Source organism: Haematobia irritans, chromosome 3, assembly GCF_050003625.1.
Source record: "Haematobia irritans isolate KBUSLIRL chromosome 3, ASM5000362v1, whole genome shotgun sequence".
Classification (NCBI taxonomy): Eukaryota; Metazoa; Arthropoda; class Insecta; order Diptera; family Muscidae; genus Haematobia; species Haematobia irritans.
In genome coordinates, this window is record NC_134399.1 from 212,254,522 (window position 1) to 212,275,128 (window position 20,607).

General features: G+C 30.2%; 1 protein-coding gene across 1 annotated transcript in view; it reads left to right on the top strand.

Moving 5' to 3' along the window:
• The first annotated feature begins 15,100 nt into the window (after positions 1-15,100).
• Positions 15,101-20,607, top strand: part of LOC142231415 (uncharacterized) — a 119,428-nt gene continuing 113,921 nt past the window's right edge. The window contains exon 1 of the mRNA XM_075302023.1: positions 15,101-15,679. Within this exon, the coding sequence (XP_075158138.1) occupies positions 15,143-15,679 (537 nt within the window). The 5' untranslated portion in view covers positions 15,101-15,142. The remainder of the gene's footprint in view (positions 15,680-20,607) is intronic.

Here is a 20,607-nt window from a genome sequence, read left to right on the forward strand (position 1 = left end):
CTTCGCTTTTAAATACAATTTTATGTATTTAAAGGGTGATTCTTTTGAAGTTAGGATTTTCATGCATTAGTATTTGACAGATCACGTGGGATTTCAGACATGGTGTCAAAGAGAAAGATGCTCAGTATGCTTTGACATTTCATCATGAATAGACTTACTAACGAGCAACGCTTGCAAATCATTGAATTTTATTACCAAAATCAGTGGCAGAAAATCCGCTTTTTTATCGACAAATTTTGTTCAGCGATGAGGCTCATTTCTGGTTGAATGGCTACGTAAATAAGCAAAATTGCCGCATTTGGAGTGAAGAGCAACCAGAAGCCGTTCAAGAACTGCCCATGCATCCCGAAAAATGCACTGTTTGGTGTGGTTTGTACGCTGGTGGAATCATTGGACCGTATTTTTTCAAAGATGCTGTTGGACGCAACGTTACGGTGAATGGCGATCGCTATCGTTCGATGCTAACAAACTTTTTGTTGCCAAAAATGGAAGAACTGAACTTGGTTGACATGTGGTTTCAACAAGATGGCGCTACATGCCACACAGCTCGCGATTCTATGGCCATTTTGAGGGAAAACTTCGGAGAACAATTCATCTCAAGAAATGGACCGGTAAGTTGGCCACCAAGATCATGCGATTTGACGCCTTTAGACTATTTTTTGTGGGGCTACGTCAAGTCTAAAGTCTACAGAAATAAGCCAGCAACTATTCCAGCTTTGGATGACAACATTTCCGAAGAAATTCGGGCTATTCCGGCCGAAATGCTCGAAAAAGTTGCCCAAAATTGGACTTTCCGAATGGACCACCTAAGACGCAGCCGCGGTCAACATTTAAATGAAATTATCTTCAAAAAGTAAATGTCATGGACCAATCTAACGTTTCAAATAAAGAACCGATGAGATTTTGCAAATTTTATGCGTTTTTTTAAAAAAAAAAAGTTATCAAGCTCTTAACAAATCACCCTTTATATAAGCAATTTTTTCTTCAATAAAAGACATATTTTATTAATATATTAAATACATTTATATAGAATCAACAGCATCGACTGGCCTTGAAATATTAAAACACATTTTTTTCTTATCTAGTACTTTTCACTTTGAATAGTTTGCTGCCTAGCAATTTTGTCCACCTTTTACAATTTCAATACCTACAAATATAAACAAAAAATCCAAAACCATTTTTTTCACAAAAGGTTAGCGTCACTGAATATTACCTGATAATTGAAGATTCCAAAATGAAGTCGAATGAAGGGGTTGTTATTCTGCTGGTGGTTTCTTTTTTATAAAAAAACGAATATTTTTCTCACTAATTTAAAATAACAAATATTTTATATATTTTATTTGTTTTATAATATTATTTTACTATATTATTTTTTAACAATCTCTCCGTATACCATAACAACGCGATTCCAACTAAAAAACCAACCCACGCGCAAACACATCGATTACATCGATGACAGGTATCGATTACAGGTAGATAAAAGAAATGTAGGAAATTTTCCTATATTCTAACAAGTGTGAACTAAAATATTTTTCTATGCCAAGTGTTATTGGTATGTATGATAAGCTTTCTATAATAAAGGAAGTCAGAATTATCATTTTATAAGAAATCTTACTAAATTTGAGGAAACTTGGTTTTAGTTCGGTTTTTGTTTATTTTTACGAATGCTTTGTTATCAGTGAATAAAATGTTCTTTTCCAGTAGTAAATTCTTATACCCAGCGAAGAAAACAGTATTAGTAAAATACCATGCTTTATTCTAGTTAATGAACTATTCCTAACTGATTTCGGTTTAGGATTTTTTTACTGAAACAAGTAAATTTTATTATTTCACACAAAAATTTAACTGAATGGAAATAAAATGGCTAAACTAAATTGATGAACATTTTTTCCTTTAGTTTCGAAGACACTTTTTTCTGGGTGTACGTAAATAATTTTTTTTTCAGTAAGTTATAGTTTTGTGTCAAAAAAAAAAAAAAAAATTGAAGACGTCAAGTCAGGTTGGACTGTTAACTATGCTTTAGAAGGACTTAAAAAAACAATTCTAAAATTAATAATTAAAAATTAATTTGATTAATTAATATTTTATTAATATAATTTATTACGTTAATCTATTGTATGGCAAAATGCAGCCCCTCAAAATAGTTGATATTTCAAGAGCCCTAAATTTTAAAACTTAAATTTAGCCGGTGTATATGGCAACAACAGAGCATCCAGTTTTATTCTTCTGACATTTTCATTTTAATGAAATTCTGAAATAGCCAACATCATCCACCGTAGGGGATTACTTGAAAATATATAGAATTTTAGATGGATTTGATGACAGATACTCTCCCAAGGAAACATATTATGAACAAAAAACGGTTTTTAATTCCAGACAAATCGGTAAAAGACTTATAAAGAAGTCAAATCAGGACATTGATTTATATGGGGGCTAGATTAAAACATAGGCCGATAAACACCATATTCGGCGCATTTATGTATGGGTCTAAAATACATACAGATTTCCAATTGCAAGCAAATGGGATAAAAATTACGGTGGCTATAAGCCTCTAGGCTGTAGAGTGATTACAATGACAGATGGACGGACAAACAGACATATCATCTGTAAATTTATATTTCAATGTATAACAAACGGAATGACAAAATCTTTATACCCTCATCAGCATTCTGTAGTGGTGGGTAAATGGGCTTGGACTAAAGCAATTGAAGTTATAGTACAAAAGCTCATCGACCCACAAAAAAAATTGCCTGGAAAGAGCTAAGGAGTTGCATAGTTTGCACGACAGTGACAAATTTTCTAACAAATTAAAATGTTGACCAAATTTACTGAAAAATAAAATTTTAAGAAAATTTTCTAAAGAAATAAAATTTTGAAAAAATTTCTATAGAAATAAAATTTTGACAAAATTTTCAAAAAAAAAAACACTGGAAAGAGCTAAGGAGTTGCACAGCTTGCACGGAAGTGCCAAACGTTGACCAAATTTTCTGTAGAAATAAAAATTTTGAGAAAATTTTCTGTAGAAATAAAATTTTGGCAAAATTTTCTATAGAAATAAAATTTTGAGAACATTTTCTATGGAAATAAAATTTTGACAACATTTTATATAGAAATAAAATTTTGACAACATTTTCTATAGAAATAAAATTTTGACAAACTATTCTATAGAATTAAAGTTTTGACAAAATTTTCTATAGAAATAAAATTTTGACAAAATTTTCTATAGAAATAAAATTTTGACAAACTATTCTATAGAATTAAAGTTTTGACAAAATTTTCTATAGAAATAAAATTTTGACAAAATTTTCCATAGAAATACAATTTTGACACAATTTCTTAAAGAAATAAAATTTTGACAAAATTTTCCATAGAAATACAATTTTGACACAATTTCTTATAGAAATAAAATTTTGACAAAATTTTCTACAGAAATAAAATATTGAGAAAATTTTCTTTAGAGATAGAATTTTGACAAAATTTTCTATAGAAACTAAATTTTTAAAACAATTTCTATGTTATAGAAATAAAATTTTGACACAATTTTCTATACAAACTAAATTTTGACAAAATGTTCTATAGAAATAAGATTTTGACAAAATTTTCTATAGAAATAAAATTTTGAGAAAATTTTCTGTAGAAATAAAATATTGACAAAATTTTCTACAAAAATAAAATTTCGACAAATGTTTCTATAGAAATAAAATTTTGACAAGATTTTCTATAGAAACTAAATTTTGACAAAATTTTCTACAAAAATAAAATTTTGATAAAATTTTCTATAGAAATAACATTTTGACAAAATTTTCTACCGAAATAAAATTTTGATAAAATATTCTATAGAAATAAAATTTTGACAAAATTTTCTATAGAAATAAAATTTTTACAAAATTTTCTATAGAAATAAAATTTTGACAAAATTTTCTACAGGAATACAATTTTGACAAATTTTCTACAGAAATAAAATTTTGACAAAATTTTCAATAGAAATAAAATTTTGACAAAATTTTCTTAGAAATAAAATTTTGACAAAATTTTCTATAGAAATAAAATTTTGACAAAATTTTCTACAGGAATACAATTTTGACAAAATTTTCTATAGAAATAAAATTTTGACAAAATTTTCTATAGAAACTAAATTTTGACAAAATTTTCTACAAAAATAAAATTTTGATTAAATTTTCTATAGAAATAAAATTTTGACAAAATTTTCTACCGAAATAAAATTTTGATAAAATATTCTGTAGAAATAAAATTTTGACAAAATTTTCTATAGAAATAAAATTTTGAAAAAATATTCTATAGAAATACAATTTTGACAAAATTTTCTACAGGAACACAATTTTGACAAAATTTTCTATAGAAATAAAATTTTGACAAAATTTTCTATAGAAACTAAATTTTGACAAAATTTTCTACAAAAATAAAATTTTGATAAAATTTTCTATAGAAATAAAATTTTGATAAAATTTTCTGTAGAAATAAAATATTGAAAAAACTGAAATTGAAATTCTATAGAAATAAAATTTTGAAACAATTTTATATAGAAATAAAATTTTGAAACAATTTTATATAGAAATAAAATTTTGACAAAATTTTCTGTAGAAATAGAATATTGAAAAAACTGAAATTGAAATTCTATAGAAATAAAATTTTGACAAAATTTTCTATAGAAATAACATTTTGACAAAATTTTCTATAGGAACTAAATTTTGACCAAATGTTCTATAGATATAAAATTTTGAGAACATTTTCTGTAGAAACAAAATATTTATAAAATTTTCTGTAGAAATAAAATTTAAAAAAAAATCTATAGAAATAAAATTTTGACAATATTTCCTGTAGAAATAAAATTTTGAATAAATTTTCTAGAGAAATAAAATTTTGACAAAATTTTCTATAGAAATAAAATTTTGACAAAAATTTTCTATATAAATAAAGTTTTGACAAAATTTTCTATAGAAATAAAATTTTGACAAAATTTTCTGTAGAAATATAATATTGAGAAAATATTCTATAGTAATAAAATTTTGACAAAATTTTCTGTAGAAATAAAATATTGACAAAATTTTCTGTAGAAATGAAATATTGACAAAATTTTCTATAGAAGTAAAACTTTATTAAAATTTACTATGGAAATAAAATATTGCGAAATTTTTCTTTGGAAATAAAATTTTGACAAAACTTTCATTAAATTGAATAATTTTAAAAGCTTCAATTTTCCTACTATCAAAGTCAATTGTGAGTACGTCCTCCCTTTTGGTAGAAGTAATAACTTAAAGAACTAAAATAAAATACAACATTTCTTTCGAAAAACAAAAATAGTTTTCATACTAATTTTGACAAAATTGTTTTATAAAAACTAAATTTTGACAAAACTTTCTATAAAAGCTAAATTTTGACAAAATTTTCTAGGTTAGGTTAGGTTAGGTACACAAATAAAATTTTGACAAAATTTTCTATAGAAATAACATTTTGCCAAAATTTTCTATAGAAATAAAATTTTGACGAAATTTTCTATAGAAATAAAATATTGACAAAATGTTCAATAGAAATTAAATTTTGACAAAATTTTTTTATAGAGATAAAATTTGAGAAATTTTTCTTTAGAAATAAAATTTTTATAAAATTTTCTATAGAAATAAAATTTTGACACAATTTTCTATATTTTATTTATAGAAATAAAATTTTGACAAAATTTTCTATAGAAATAAAATGTTTACAAAATTTTCTGTAGAAATAAAATATTGAGAAAATTGAAATTGAAAATCTAAAGAAATAAAATTTGACAAAATTTTCTATAGAAACTAAATTTTGAAACTAAATGTTGACAAAATTTTCTATAGAAATAAAATTTTGACACAATTTTCTATAGAAATAAAATATTGACAACATTTTCTATAGAAATAAAATATTGACAACATTTTCTATAGAAACTAAATTTTGACAAAATGTGCTATAAAAATAAAATTTCGACAAGATTTTCTAGAGAAATAAAATTTTGACGAAAATTTCTGTAGAAAAAAAAATATTGACAAAATTTTCTGTAGAAATAAAATATTGACAAGATTTTCTATAGAAATAAAACTTTAAAAAATTTTCTGTGAAAATAAAATTTGTGAAATTTTTCTTTAGAAATAAAATTTTGGCAAAACTTTCATTAACTTCAATATTTTTAAAAGTTTTAATTTTCCTACTATCAAAGTCCATTGTGAGTAAGTCCTCCCTTTTTGTAGAAGTAATAACTTAAAGAACTAAAATAAAATAAAACATTTCTTTCGAAAAGCAAAAAAGGGTTTCTACTAATTTTGACAAAATTTTCTATAGAATCTAAATTTTGACAATATGTTCTATAGAAATAAAATTTTGACAACATTTTCTATAGAAACTAAATTTTGACAAAATGTTCTATAGAAATAAATTGTTGACCAAAATTTTCTATAGAAATAAAATATTGAGAAAATTTTCTTTATAGATAAAAGTTGGCAAAATTTTTTGTAGAAATAAAATTTTGAATAAATTTTCTATAGAAATAATAAACCCAGCCATGTGAATTCAAATCGATGATTTGACAGTGGCATAGGAAAAGAGATATGTTTGTTTCGAATTTATTTCGGCATAAGCCGGCTATCAATGTAAAACCTTTTTTCGGAGGGTTCAAGTGTGGTTTTTGTTGGGTTTAATAAACTGCCTGAATTTATTCTGATAATTGGTTGATAGTTTTGCTGCAAGTAGAGGATGCTGATGAGGAATGTGGTAATTCCGAAACGTGCGTCCATCCAACCATCTTGCAGTCTATAGGGCTTTGCCCAAATAAATTTGACAAACATTCTTTTCCTCTGTTGGTTAAGCTACTCTTGTAGTTTAGTCAATGTATGGTTTTAAGCTGAAATAAAAAAATGACAACAATGCTTAAAGAACAAAACCAACAATAACAAAACAAAAACAAATGGAGAAATAAAATTTTGACAAAATTTTCTATAGAAATAAAATTTTGACAAAATTTTCCTTAGAAATAAATTTTTGACAAAATTTTCTATAGAAATAAAATTTTGACAAAATTTTCTATAGAGATAAAAGTTTGACAAAATTTTCTATAGAAACTAAATTTTGACAAACTTTTCTACAGCAAAACAACTTTTGAAAAAATTTTTCTAAGGAAATAAAATTGTGACAAAATTTTCGATAGAGATAAAAGTTTGAGATTTTTTTTTAGAAATAAAATGTTCTATTGAAATAAAATTTGCAAAATTTTTCTTTAGAAATAAAATTTTGACACCATTTTCTAGAGAAATAAAATTTTGCGAAATTTTTCTTTAAAATTTTCACAATAATTTCTATAGAAATAACATTTTGACAAAACTTTCTTTAAATTCTATATTTTTAAAGTTTTAATTTTCCTACTATTTCTTTCGAAAATCTTTATCAAAACAAAATTTTTATCAAAACAAGGAATTTTGCATTTGGTAGATTTTTGGTAAGGTGTTCTTAAAAATCGTGGTAGATTATATTTGGCATGAGTGGTAACCGTGCTCCCTACATTGCTTTTTGTCAAAACATGGACCGGTACAAGTCATATGTGGAGCACATACTGCCTCTGAATTGAGGGCAAAGCGAATATAAATTGTGATGTCTAGAAGCCCAAGAACTCAAAACGTGAAATTTATCTATATGGGGGCTATACATAACCATGGACCGATATAGGCCATCGTCGAATTTGACCTGCTTGTGGACGAACAACGAATATGAGCCAAATTTCAGAACAATAGCTGCATTATTGAAGTGGTGTGGCGAGAATACGACAGACGGACGAGATCCTCTTAGAGTTTCTCCCTATAGATATATTTTAGATATTTCGACATATTGTTGGAGAGAAATGACAAACTTGTTATATTCCCATCACTATACTATGGTGGCTAGAAAAAAAAAAAAAAAACAAACAAACAAAAAAGATAAATTTGGTCTTTGGTCTTGGATAGTAGAAATGTGTCAGTTGCTAGGATATAAAGCATAAAACGAGACTGCCACCAAGAGTGTTGCTAACAACGACATTCGTTTTTAGCTCCACCATGAATAATGTGAATGTGCGTGACAATGATGGTTATGATGATGCGGATGTTGATGGTGGTCTTGACAAGAATTCCGGACACATAAGGATCCATCCGTCAGCAAACAAAACATTGTAAAACAATGTTTGTAAAATTTTGCTTTTTTATGATTTTGATGTTTCATTTTTTTTTTTTGCGTGTGTTGTTTTTTAACAAGTGTCTACTATGTTACAAAGTTCTCCTATAAGGCAGTTAGTCAAGAAAATGGCGAAATATGCGAAAAGAGCACTACAATTTAGAAGTGATATACAGTGTCTATTGGGTTAATGGATTGCATTCAGTGGAATAGGAAATGTTGATAAGATATTACACTAAGGGAAAAATTAAAATGAAAATATTTGTCGTAATAGTTCTGTAATTGATATCGTCCCAACGAAGCCTTCTTTGTGAGGGAAATTTTAAGAACAATCTAACCCACATCCAAATAATCGCAACAATAATAAACGTTACCCAGCAAAAAATAATTATAAAGTTGGAAGCACCCAAATTATAGTGTTCATACTACATGCACTACTATTCTGCGCAACGTTATAAGTGCAGAATTCAGCGCTACTTCTTCTAAAGGTGTAAGTAAGTTCTTCGTATATAGCGGGCGACGCACATAAAAACTTTTTTATTGAACGCCCGACAAATATTTGTTAAAATAGGGTAGTGCTGAAATTAACGCAATTTCGTTGCACTAGGGTAAGCGGGTGCTTCCTCCTTCGCTTACTGAGTTGCACTTCTGTAAGCGAGAGCTTTTTGTGTGTTTTTTTTTTATCACAACGTCTTACGAACGAACGATTTTGTGCGAAGACATATTAGTAAAAATAAATCAGTTGATGTATTGTGTTTGAAGGATGAAGACGTGTTTTGGGGACGATTAAATTCTTTTTGCCTTCTTTTGTTTTTTGTCTTGTTGAATTTAATTCAAGGTAACAATAACACTTGCGGCCAGCAACGCGGACCAGGCCCAGCTACTATAATTATAAAAAAGGAAGTCTGTTACAAATGTGTGTTCATTTACTAATTTTTAAAGAAATTATATTACCACTATCTGGTTGTACTTTAGCGCTATAATGGTTCCATTATAAGTGCAGAATTCAGCGCTACTTCTTCTAAAGGTGTAAGTAAGTTCTTCGTATATAGCGGGCGACGCACATAAAAAATTTTTTATTGAACGCCCGACAAATATTTGTTAAAATAGGGTAGTGCTGAAATTAACGCAATTTCGTTGCACTAGGGTAAGCGGGTGCTTCCTCCTTCGCTTACTGAGTTGCACTTCTGTAAGCGAGAGCTTTTTGTGTTTTTTTTTTATCACAACGTCTTACGAACGAACGATTTTGTGCGAAGACATATTAGTAAAAATAAATCAGTTGATGTATTGTGTTTGAAGGATGAAGACGTGTTTTGGGGACGATTAAATTCTTTTTGCCTTCTTTTGTTTTTTGTCTTGTTGAATTTAATTCAAGGTAACAATAACACTTGCGGCCAGCAACGCGGACCAGGCCCAGCTACTATAATTATAAAAAAGGAAGTCTGTTACAAATGTGTGTTCATTTACTAATTTTTAAAGAAATTATATTACCACTATCTGGTTGTACTTTAGCGCTATAATGGTTCCAATATTCGAAATTTTAATGTGCATTCTTAAGCGCACTAAACTTGCAATGATTTCCTTATGTAAATGTACTGTTTCTGAAAGCGCTGAAATTCATACAAAGAAGAAGCGCATTTAAGTGGGACATTTCCTTATAAATTTATCAGTGAATTCCTCGCAGAGGTAAGCGCCGAAAGACTTTGACTTCCCTTACAAATCTGTTGAAAATTCAGCAAGATTTTTGCTGGGTAGAATCCAAGTCATTGAAAAATCATTACTCAATGAACAAGCTGGTTTTCACACACATTGAAGCTGCATAGACCAGACATCTGCACATAAAAGAGAGGAATAGTATGGAACTTCCAACGTAATTTGGAAGATTTAGGTTATGTGGCAGCCCGATATCAGGCTCACTTAGACTATTCAGTCCATTGTGATACCACATTGGTGAACTTCTCTCTTATCACTGAGTGCTGTCCGATTCCATGTTAAGCTCAATGACAAGGGACCTCCTTTTTATAGCCGAGTCCGAACGGCGTTCCACATTGCAGTGAAACCACTTAGAGAAGCTTTGAAATGTCACCAGCATTACTGAGGTGGGATAATCCACCGCTGAAAAACTTTTTGGTGTTCGGTCGAAGCATGAATCGAACCCACGACCTTGTGTATGCAAGGCGGGCATGGTAACCATTGCACCACGGTTGCTCCAAGAAAGATTTGGGCTGTGCTCACGACATTTGCCTCATGTCATACAAGTTCTTCGACATGCAAGATAAATTAAACGACCTCGTACTCCGAGCAAAAGAAGTAGGACTTGAAATAAATATAAAAATACGTAAAATCTTTCTGCTACCTAGGGTGCTTCATGGGTGCAGATGGATTAATAGAAGATGATGTTAAGAATAGACTGAACAAAGCCAGGTCCGCATTTGGCCGTATGAATAAAGCATGGATATAGCGCATTTATCTCTCCGAACGAAACTAAATTTATATACGGAAGTGCTATGAAATCACTACTGATACCTTCGGACCTAAAGTTCTATCGCTGTGAGAGGTCTTTGGTCCGAGATTTATAGTTCTCTCACTGAGACCTTCAGATCTACAGTTTTATCACAGAGACTTTCGGGCATACGGTTACGGTCCTACATGCCTGACTGACACCTTCTTGCCGACAGCACCATTGTTGGAATCCTCGCATCAACCGTTCCAACAATGAGATCCTCGTGTATATAATTGCCCAACGGAGATTTCTGGCGCTGAAAATCTCGGATCTATAGTTCCCTAAATGATACCTTCGGATTTACACCATTTACAGTCTTGAAATTACAATTCCGCTACGGAAGCCTGTGAGCTTACAATTCCATCACATACATTTTTTGATCTACAGTTCTCCCACTAAGGGCTTCGGACGGATAGTCTTCGGACCGATAGTCTTCGGATCAACAGTTCTCCCACTGAGACCTTCGGCATACACCACAGAGACCATCAGGCCGACAGTTCCATAACTAAGACTTTCGAGCCTACAGTTCCACTACTGCCATTCTCGGATTTACAGTTGCACCACTAAGTCCTTCCGCATACATGACAGTTCCATCGCTGAGATGCTTGGATTTACAGTTCTCGCACTGAGGATTTAAGATCTATTGTTCTCCTGCTGTGCTCACAGTTCAACCAAGGAAACCTTTGGATCTAGATTTCCATTGCTGGCATTGAGGGATCTATAGTACTCCCACTGAGTCCTTCTCATCTATAGTTCTCTCACTGCCTACAGTCTCTAATTTTGAATTTCTCCACGGAAACCTTTGGGCATATAATTCTATCAGTGAGATTTTAGGACCTACAGTTCTCCGATTGAGACTTTCGGATCTACAGATCCACCACTGAGACCTTTGCACTTTAATTCACCCATTGCCTTCAGTCTCGAGTCTAAAGTTCTACCGCACAAACTTTAGGACCTACATTTCCATCACTAACATTTTCGGATCTATTGGTCATCCACTGAGACCTTCGAACCATCACTGCGATCTCTACAGTTCGCATCTACAGTTTCCCTGCACGGACCATCGGCCCGAGATTTATAGTTCTCCCCTGAGACCTTCAGATCTATAATTCCATCAATGAGATCTTCGTATCTACAGTTCCATCACAGAGACTTGCAGGCATACGATTTTCTTCCTAAGATTTTGGCGCCAACATTCCTGACTGACAACATTCCGGACTGACACCGACAAGTCCATCGTTGAAATCCTCGAATCAGCAATCAGCAATATGGATCCACCGGAGGTTCGCACTGACAGGTTCTGGCTTCTCGACGAATCTAAAGTTCTCCCACTGATGCTTTCGGATCTACAGATCAATCACCGAAACCTTCGCTTCTATAGTCCCCCCGTTGCCTTCAGCTTCCAATTTATAGTTCCACCACCAAACCTTTGGACCTACATTTCGACCACTAAGACATTCGGGGCGATAGTTTCCCCTTTGAAATCTTCGGATCTTTTGTTCTTCCACTGAGACCTTCGGGCCTACAGTTCCATCACTGAGATTTTCGCATCTACAGTTTCCCTACAGAGACCTTTGAGTAGAGATTTACAGCTCTGTCCCGGAGAACTTCATCATCAGTTCCATCTCACAGACTTATGGTTTTTTCCTGAGATTTTGGCTCCAACATTCCGCACTGACACCTTCTGGCCGACAGGTTCATCGTTGAAATCTTCGAATCAACAGTTCCACCATTGAGACCTTTGGAAATATGGTTCCTCCGATGGTCGGGACTAATAAATTCTGGCCGACAGCTCCATTGTTGAGATCCTCTAATCTTAAGTTCTCCCACTGAGACCTTCGGATCTACAGATCCACAACTGAGACCTTCGAATCTATAGTCGCCACTCAAAACTTTGGACCTACATTTCGAACACTAAGGCCTTCGGGGCGATAGTTTCACCATTGAGATCTTCGAATCTATTGTTCATCCACTGAGACATTTGGGCCTACAGTTCCATCACTTAGAACTTCGGATCTACAGTTTCCCTGAAGAGACCTTCGAGCCGATATCTATACTTCCCTCCCTGAAACCTTCAGATCTACAATTCCACCAATTGGATCTTCGTATCTACAGTTCCATCACAGAGACTTGCGCGGACACGGTTTTCTTTCTGAGATATTTAATGAATATTGATATAACGAATCAACAGTTCCACCATTGAGACCTTTGGAAATATGGTTCCACCGAAGGTCCGGACTAACAGACTCTGGCCGACAGCTCCATTGGTGAGATCCTCTAATCTTAAGTTCTCCCACTGAGACCTTCGGATCTACAGACCCACAACTGAGACCTTCGTATCTATAGTCGCCACGCAAAACTTTGAACCTTCATTTCGACCACGAATCATCCACTGAGATCTTCGGGCCTATAGTTCCATCACGGATCTACAGTTTCCCTGCAGAGACCTTCGGGCCGAGATCTATAGTTCTCTCCCTGAGACCTTCAGATCTACAATTCCACCAATGGGATCTTCGTATCTACCGTTCCATCACAGATACTTGCGCGGGCACGGTTTTCTTTCTGAGATATTCCGGACTGACAACTTCTGGCCGACAGCTCCATCGTTGAGATTCTCGAATCTACGTTTCTCCTATTGAGGCCTTCAGATCTACAGATCCACCTACTGTGATCTTCGCATCGATAGTCCCCTCGCTGCCTTCAGTCTCCAATTTGTGGAACTTCGGATCTACAGTTTCCCTGCAGAGACCTTCGAGCCGAGATCTACAGTTCTCTCCCTGAGACCTTCAGATCAACAATTCCACCAATGGGATCTTCGTATCTACCGTTCCATCACAGAGAATTGCGCGGACATGGTTTTTTCTGAGATATTCAGGCATACATTCTGGACTGGCAACTTCTGGCCGACAGCTCCATCGTTGAGATCCTCGAATCTACGTTTCTCCTATTGAGGCCTTTAGATCTACATATTCAGCCACTGAGATCTTCGCATCGATAGTCCCCCCGCTGCCTTCAGTCACCAATTTGTAGTCACACCACGCAAAACTTTCGACCTACATGTCGACCACTATGACCTTCAGTTCGATAGTTTCACCATCGAGATCTTTTGATCTACTGTTCATCCACTGAGACCTTCGGGTTAACAGTTCAATCACTGAGATTTTCGCATCTACAGTTTCTCTGCAGAGACCTTCTGGCCGAGATCTGTAGTTCTCTCACTGAGACCTTCAGATCTAAAATTCCACCAATGAGATCTTCGTATCTACAGTTACATCACAGAGACTTGCGGGCATACGGCTTTCCTCCTGAGGTTTTCGGGTCTACATTCCGGGCTGACAGCTCCGTCGATGAGATCCTCGAATCTACTGTTCTCCCACTGAGACCTTCAGATCTACAGATCCACCACTGAGACCTTCGCATCTATAGTCCTCCCGTTGCCTCCAGTCTCCAATTTATAGTTCCACCACGCAATCTTTTGCACCTCAATTTCCATCACTGAGATTTTCGGGTCTACCATTCATGCACTGCTATCTTCGGGATGATAGTTTCACCGTTGAGATCTTGGAATCTATTGTTCTTCCATTGACACCTTCGGGCCTACAGTTCGGTCAGTGAGAGAGATTGATAACTTAAGCCTACAGTTCCATCACATAGACCTTCGAGCCCACATTTCCACTACTGACATCTTTAGATCTGCAGTTCCACGTTGAGACCTTCGGGCATATAGTGCAATCACTAATATCTTATAGAATATCTAATAGAATTTTCCGACCAAATTCCCCATCAGCTTCCGCTCAACTTTATTTCAGAAAATATATTCCCAATTATTTGCAAATGGACGACATTTCGAACGTCTGCTCATTGGGTCGATGTTCACTATTCTCCTTATCTCTGTCCTCGGCTACATTCGGACTTGCGACCCTACCTACATATTTTTATGTATACTGAAAAACATGTTGGGGAAGAAGGAGGTCCCCTTCCATAACGTAAATTCATCACCATCGCCTACCTTGTCTGAAAATTTCACTAAAAACGGGGAACCTAAGACGAATGGAGAAAGTCTTCCATATGTTCCATGTACATTCGCTGAAATTGTTAAGCAAATTGGTTTAGCCGTTCTCGGGCTTACCCCAAATGTTGATAATAGCACATTGCTTTGCTCATTCCTATTCTGATTTTCTCAGAATTTTTTTTTTTATCTTCCACCGTAACATTTAAGAAATTATCTTGTAAAACAATACAACCGTTTATCTCAATTTATTTTCCAGAATTTCTTACTCGTCCCATTACATTTGTAACATAAATTAAATGCAATTAAATTTTTAAGTCTTCCCGTTAACGATTTTAATTTAATTACTCATCATCATTTTTGTTTTTTCTCTTTCCCTGGTTTTCATTGCAGATTTCAATGACCACAACTTTAATGCTCAAATTTCACCATCCCATTGACACTTAATCATGACACCTGCATTGTTCGATGAACAAGTAGCAGTAGCAGCAGCAGCAGCAATGAGCCTCACAACAACGACAACCACAGCATCGTCCATCGATGACAACGAATCCTTTGACTATCACGTGGCAGCCAGTACAGGCAATCAGAAAATGAATATGGCCGATGTGGAGGCCAAATATAAAGATGTACCCGATAGATATTTATTACTTATTGCCCATTTCCTTGCGGGTCATATCAATGACACCGATGCCATGGATCGTTTCAATGGACCCATCCTGAAGGCTAGCATCAAAAATGTCTATTGGATATTTTTGATTCAGTATGCTATTTTGGCCATGTTGGGCATTGTAATGAATGTGGCAATTATAGCGTACATTGTCTACCATCGCCTCTATCAGGATGTAACCCATGCGTTCATTATCAATTTGGCATTTTGCCATTTTGTTCAGTGTGCTGTTGTTCTGCCCATATCGTTGATGGTGATGTTAATACAAAACTGGATATTTGGACAATTTTTATGTTTCTTCTTGCCCATGTTGCAGGTGAGTTAATTAAGATGGTCGTTATATGATAAGGCAGAACGGGAAAAATAACAGTCTACGAATATTGGTAGGATTTTTTCTGTTTGTTGATAGTTTTTTTTTCTACGGAATTATGAAGCATATCTTTAGGGACTGAAAGATGTATGATGTAATTCGAAGGATTAATTCGAAATCCATCGCAGCTCAGGGGTAAGTCATATTAATTTCTGGATAGTAGATGGAGTTTTTAATAATAAATAAAATGTTGCATAGTTTTAGGGATTGGAACGAAATCCAACAAGGGTGGTATTTTTCGTTCGATCTATAAATAAAATGTTAGCTACAATTTCGATAGAAATAACATCTTTTGAAAATTTTCATTGAAATACAATTTGGACAAAATTTTCTACAGAAATGAAAATTTAATAAAAATTTTTATCGAAACAAAAGTTTGAAAAAATTTTTTAAATTTTATCTAAATTTTTTATAGAAATAAAATATTGCAAAAATTTTCTATAGAAATAAAATTTTGCAAAAATTTTCTATAGAAATAAAATGTTGCAAAAAATTTCTATAGAAATAAAATGTTGCAAAAATGTTCCATAGAAATAAAATTTTGAAAAGAAAGTTTAGAAATAGAAAAAAATGACAACATTTTTTATAGAAATCAAAATTTTCTATAGAAATTAACTTTTGACAAAATTTTATTTCATTTTGAAAAAATTTTCTATGGAAAATTTTGAAAAATATTCTCAAAAAAATTAAATTTTGACAAATTTTCCTAAGGAAATAAAATTTTGACAAAATTTTCTTTAGAAATAAAATTTTGAAGAATGTTCTATAAAAATAAAGTTTTGACAAATTTTCCTAACGAAATAAAATTTTTACAAAATTTTCCATAGAAAAAAAATTTGATAAAATTTCATATTGAAATAAAATTTTAATAAAATTTTCTTTAAAAATAAAATTTTGTCAAAATTTTCTATAGAAATAAACTTTTTTTAAAAAAATTAATTTCATTTTCAAAAAATTTTCCATAGAAATAAAATTTTGAAATAGAAATAAAATTTTGAAAGAAATAAAATGTTGACAAAATTTTCTTTAGAAATTAAAATTTGACAACATTTCATATTGAAATAAAATTTTAACAAAATTTTCCATAGAAATAAAATTTTGACAAAATTTTCCATAAAAATAAAATTTTAAGAAAAGTTTCTATAGAAATACAAAATTTGACAACATTTTTTATAGAAATCAAAATTTTCTATAGAAATTAACTTTTGACAAAATTTTATTTCATTTTGAAAAAATTTGCCATAGAAATAAAATTTTGAAAAATGTTCTCAAAAAAATAAAATTTTGACAAAATTTTCTTTAGAAATAAAATTTTGAAGAATGTTCTATAAAAATAAAATTTTGACAAATTTTCCTAAAGAAATAAAATTTTTACAAAATTTTCCATAGAAAAAAAATTTGATAAAATTTCATATTGAAATAAAATTTTAATAAAATTTTCTTTAAAAATAAAATTTTGTCAATATTTTCTATAGAAATAAACTGTTTTTAAAAAATTTAATTTCATTTTGAAAAAATTTTCCATAGAAATAAAATTTTGAAATAGAAATAAAATTTTGAAAGAAATAAAATGTTGACAAAATTTTCTTTAGAAATAAAAATTTGACAACATTTCATATTGAAATAAAATTTTCTGTAGAAATAAAATTTTGAAAAAATGTTCCATAGAAACAAAATTTTGACAAAATTTTCCATAGAAATAAAATTTTAAGAAAAGTTTCTATAGAAATACAAAATTTGACAACATTTTTTATAGAAATCAAAATATTCTATAGAAATAAACTTTTGACAAAATTTTATTGCATTTTGACAAAATTTTCCATAGAAAAAAAATTTTGAAAAATGTTCTATAAAAATAAAATTTTGACAACTTTTCCTAATAAAATAAAATTTTGACAAAATTTTCAATAGAAATAAAAATTTGACAAAATTTCATATTGAAATAAAATTTTAATAAAATGTTCTTTAAAAATAAAATTTTGTCAAAATTTTCTATAGAATAAACTTTTGAAAAAATTTTCCATAGAAATAAAATTTTGAAAGAAATAAAATGTTGACAAAATTTTCTTTAGAAATAAAATTTTGACAAAATTTTCCATAGAAATAAAATTTTGACAAAATTTTCCATAGAAATAAAATTTTAAGAAAAGTTTCTATAGAAATACAATTTTGAAAAAGCTTTTTATAGAAATTAAATATTCTATAGAAATAAAACTTTGATATAATTTTCTACAGAAATAAAATTTTGATGAAATTTTCTATAGAAATGAAATTTTACAAAATTTTCTTGTTATAAAAATAGTATAAAAATTTTTGCAAAAATTTTATTTCCATTGAATTTTTTTGGAGAATAAAATCTTAAGTAAGTTTCCCATTGAGTAAAATGTTGACAAATTTTTTGTAGAAATAAAATTTTGAGAAAAGTTTCTATAGAAATAAAAGTTTGAGAAAATTTTCCATGGAAATACAATTTGAATAAAATTTTCTATTGAAATAAAATTTGACAAAATTTTCTACAGAAATAAAATTTGAACAAACTATTCAATTTTCCATAAAATTTAGACAACATTATCTATAGAAACAAACTTTTAACTGAATTTTCTATACAAATAAAATTTTGACAAAATTTTCGTATTTCTTATTTCTTATTTTTATTTATTTATATATTTACAATCATAATGAATTATGAAAATAAACAGGTAACAACATAGGTTTTCGACGTACACAAAATTTTCTATAAAAATACAATTTTGACAAAATTTTCTATAGAAATAAAATTTGACAAAATTTTCTATAAAAATAAAATTTGACAAAATTTTATATACAAATAAAAATTTTTATAGAAATAAAATTTTGACAAAATTTTCTATAGAAATAAAATTTGACAAAATTTTCTATAGAAATAAAATTTGACAAAATTTTCTATTGAAATAAAATTATATGACGAGGTGAGCTGAGTGGTATAGGCACGTGAGGTGAGTGAACCATAGAAGGGAGGGCAAAGTGCGGGAGTAAAAGATCAAGCTCCCACTGTCAAATAGTGTGTTTCATGTTGATAATCGTTTTTTTTTCGTTCTGGTTGATGTGTCATAGTTTCAATTAGTGTTCGTCCCTCCGGGCTAAGGTTGGCGGGTTGGGACCGTCTGAGATTTGTAGCGCCATTATAGGGGGCAAGCAACGGTATTTTCTATAGAATTAAAATTTTGACAAAATTTGCAATAGAAATAAAATTTTGAGAAAAGTTTCTTAGAAATAAAATTTTAAGAAAAGTTTCTATAGAAACACAATTTTGAAAAAAGCTTTCTATAGAAATTAAATATTCTATAGAAATAAAACTTTGATATAATTTTCTACAGAAATAAAATTTTGATGAAATTTTCTATAGAAATGAAATTTGACCAAATTTTCTAGTTATAAAAATAGTATAAAAAATGTTTGCAAAAATTTTATTTCCATAGAAATTTTTTGCAGAATAAAATCTTAAGCAAATTTCCCATTGAATAAAATGTTGACAAAATTTTTTGTAGAAATAAAATTTTGAGAAAAGTTTCTATAGAAATAAAAGTTTGAGAAAATTTTTCATGGAAATAAAATTTGAACAAAATTTTCTATTGAAATAAAATTTGAAAAAATTTTCTACAGAAATAAAATTTGAACAAACTATTTCATTTTCCATAAAATTTTGACAACATTATTTATAGAAGCAAACTTTTAACTTAATTTTCTAAAGAAAAATAAAATTTTGACAAAATTTTCTATAGAAATGAAATTTGACAAAAATTTTCTATAGAAATAAAATTTTGCAAAAATTTTCTATAGAAATAAAATGTGGCAAAATTTTCTATAAAAAGAAAATTTTACAAAATGTTATATAGAAATACAATTTTGACAAAATTTTTTATAGAAACAAAATTTTGACAAAATTTTTTATAGAAATACAATTTTGACAACATTTTCTATAGAAATAAAATTTGACAAAATTTTCAATAGAAATAAAATTTATGACGAGGTGAGCTGAGTGGTATAGGCACGTGAGGTGAGTGTGTGGGATACGGGGTTCTTGCAAAAGTAGAAAATTTAGGACAACAAGAACCATGGAAGGGAGGGCAAAGTGAGGGAGCAAAAGATCAAGCTCCCACCGTCAAATAGTGTGTTTCATATTGATAATCGTTTTTTTTTTTGTTCTGGTTGATGTGTCAAAGTTTCAATTAGTGTTCGTCCCTCTGGGCGGGTTGGGACCGTCTGAGATTTGTGCCGCGAGATGTCGGAAGCCACCTTAGCGCCATTATAGGGGACACGCAACAGTATTTTCTATAGCTTTAAAATTTTGACAAAATTTGCCATAGAAATAAAATTTTGAGAAAAGTTTCTATAGAAATAAAAGTTTGAGAAAATTTTCCATGGAAATACAATTTGAACAAAATTTTCTAAAGAAATAAAATGTTGACAAAATTTTCTACAGAAATAAAATTTGAACAAACTTTTCCATTATCGATAAAATTTTGACAACATTATATATAGAAACAAATTTTTTGCAAAATTTTCTATACAAATAAAATTTCGAAAAAATTTTCTATAGAAATAAAATTTTGACAAAATTTTTTTATAGAAATACAATTTTGAAAAAATTTTATACAGAAATAAAATTTGAACAAACTTTTCCATTTTCCATAAAATTTTGACAACATTATCTATAGAAACAAACTTTTAATTAAATTTTCTATACAAATAAAATTTCGACAAAAATTTTTTATAGAAATAAAATTTTGACAAAATTTTCTATAGAAATAAAATTTGACAGAATTTTATAAAGAAGTAAAATTTTGACAAAAAGTTTTCTATAGAAACAAATTTTTGAAAAAATTTTCTATTGA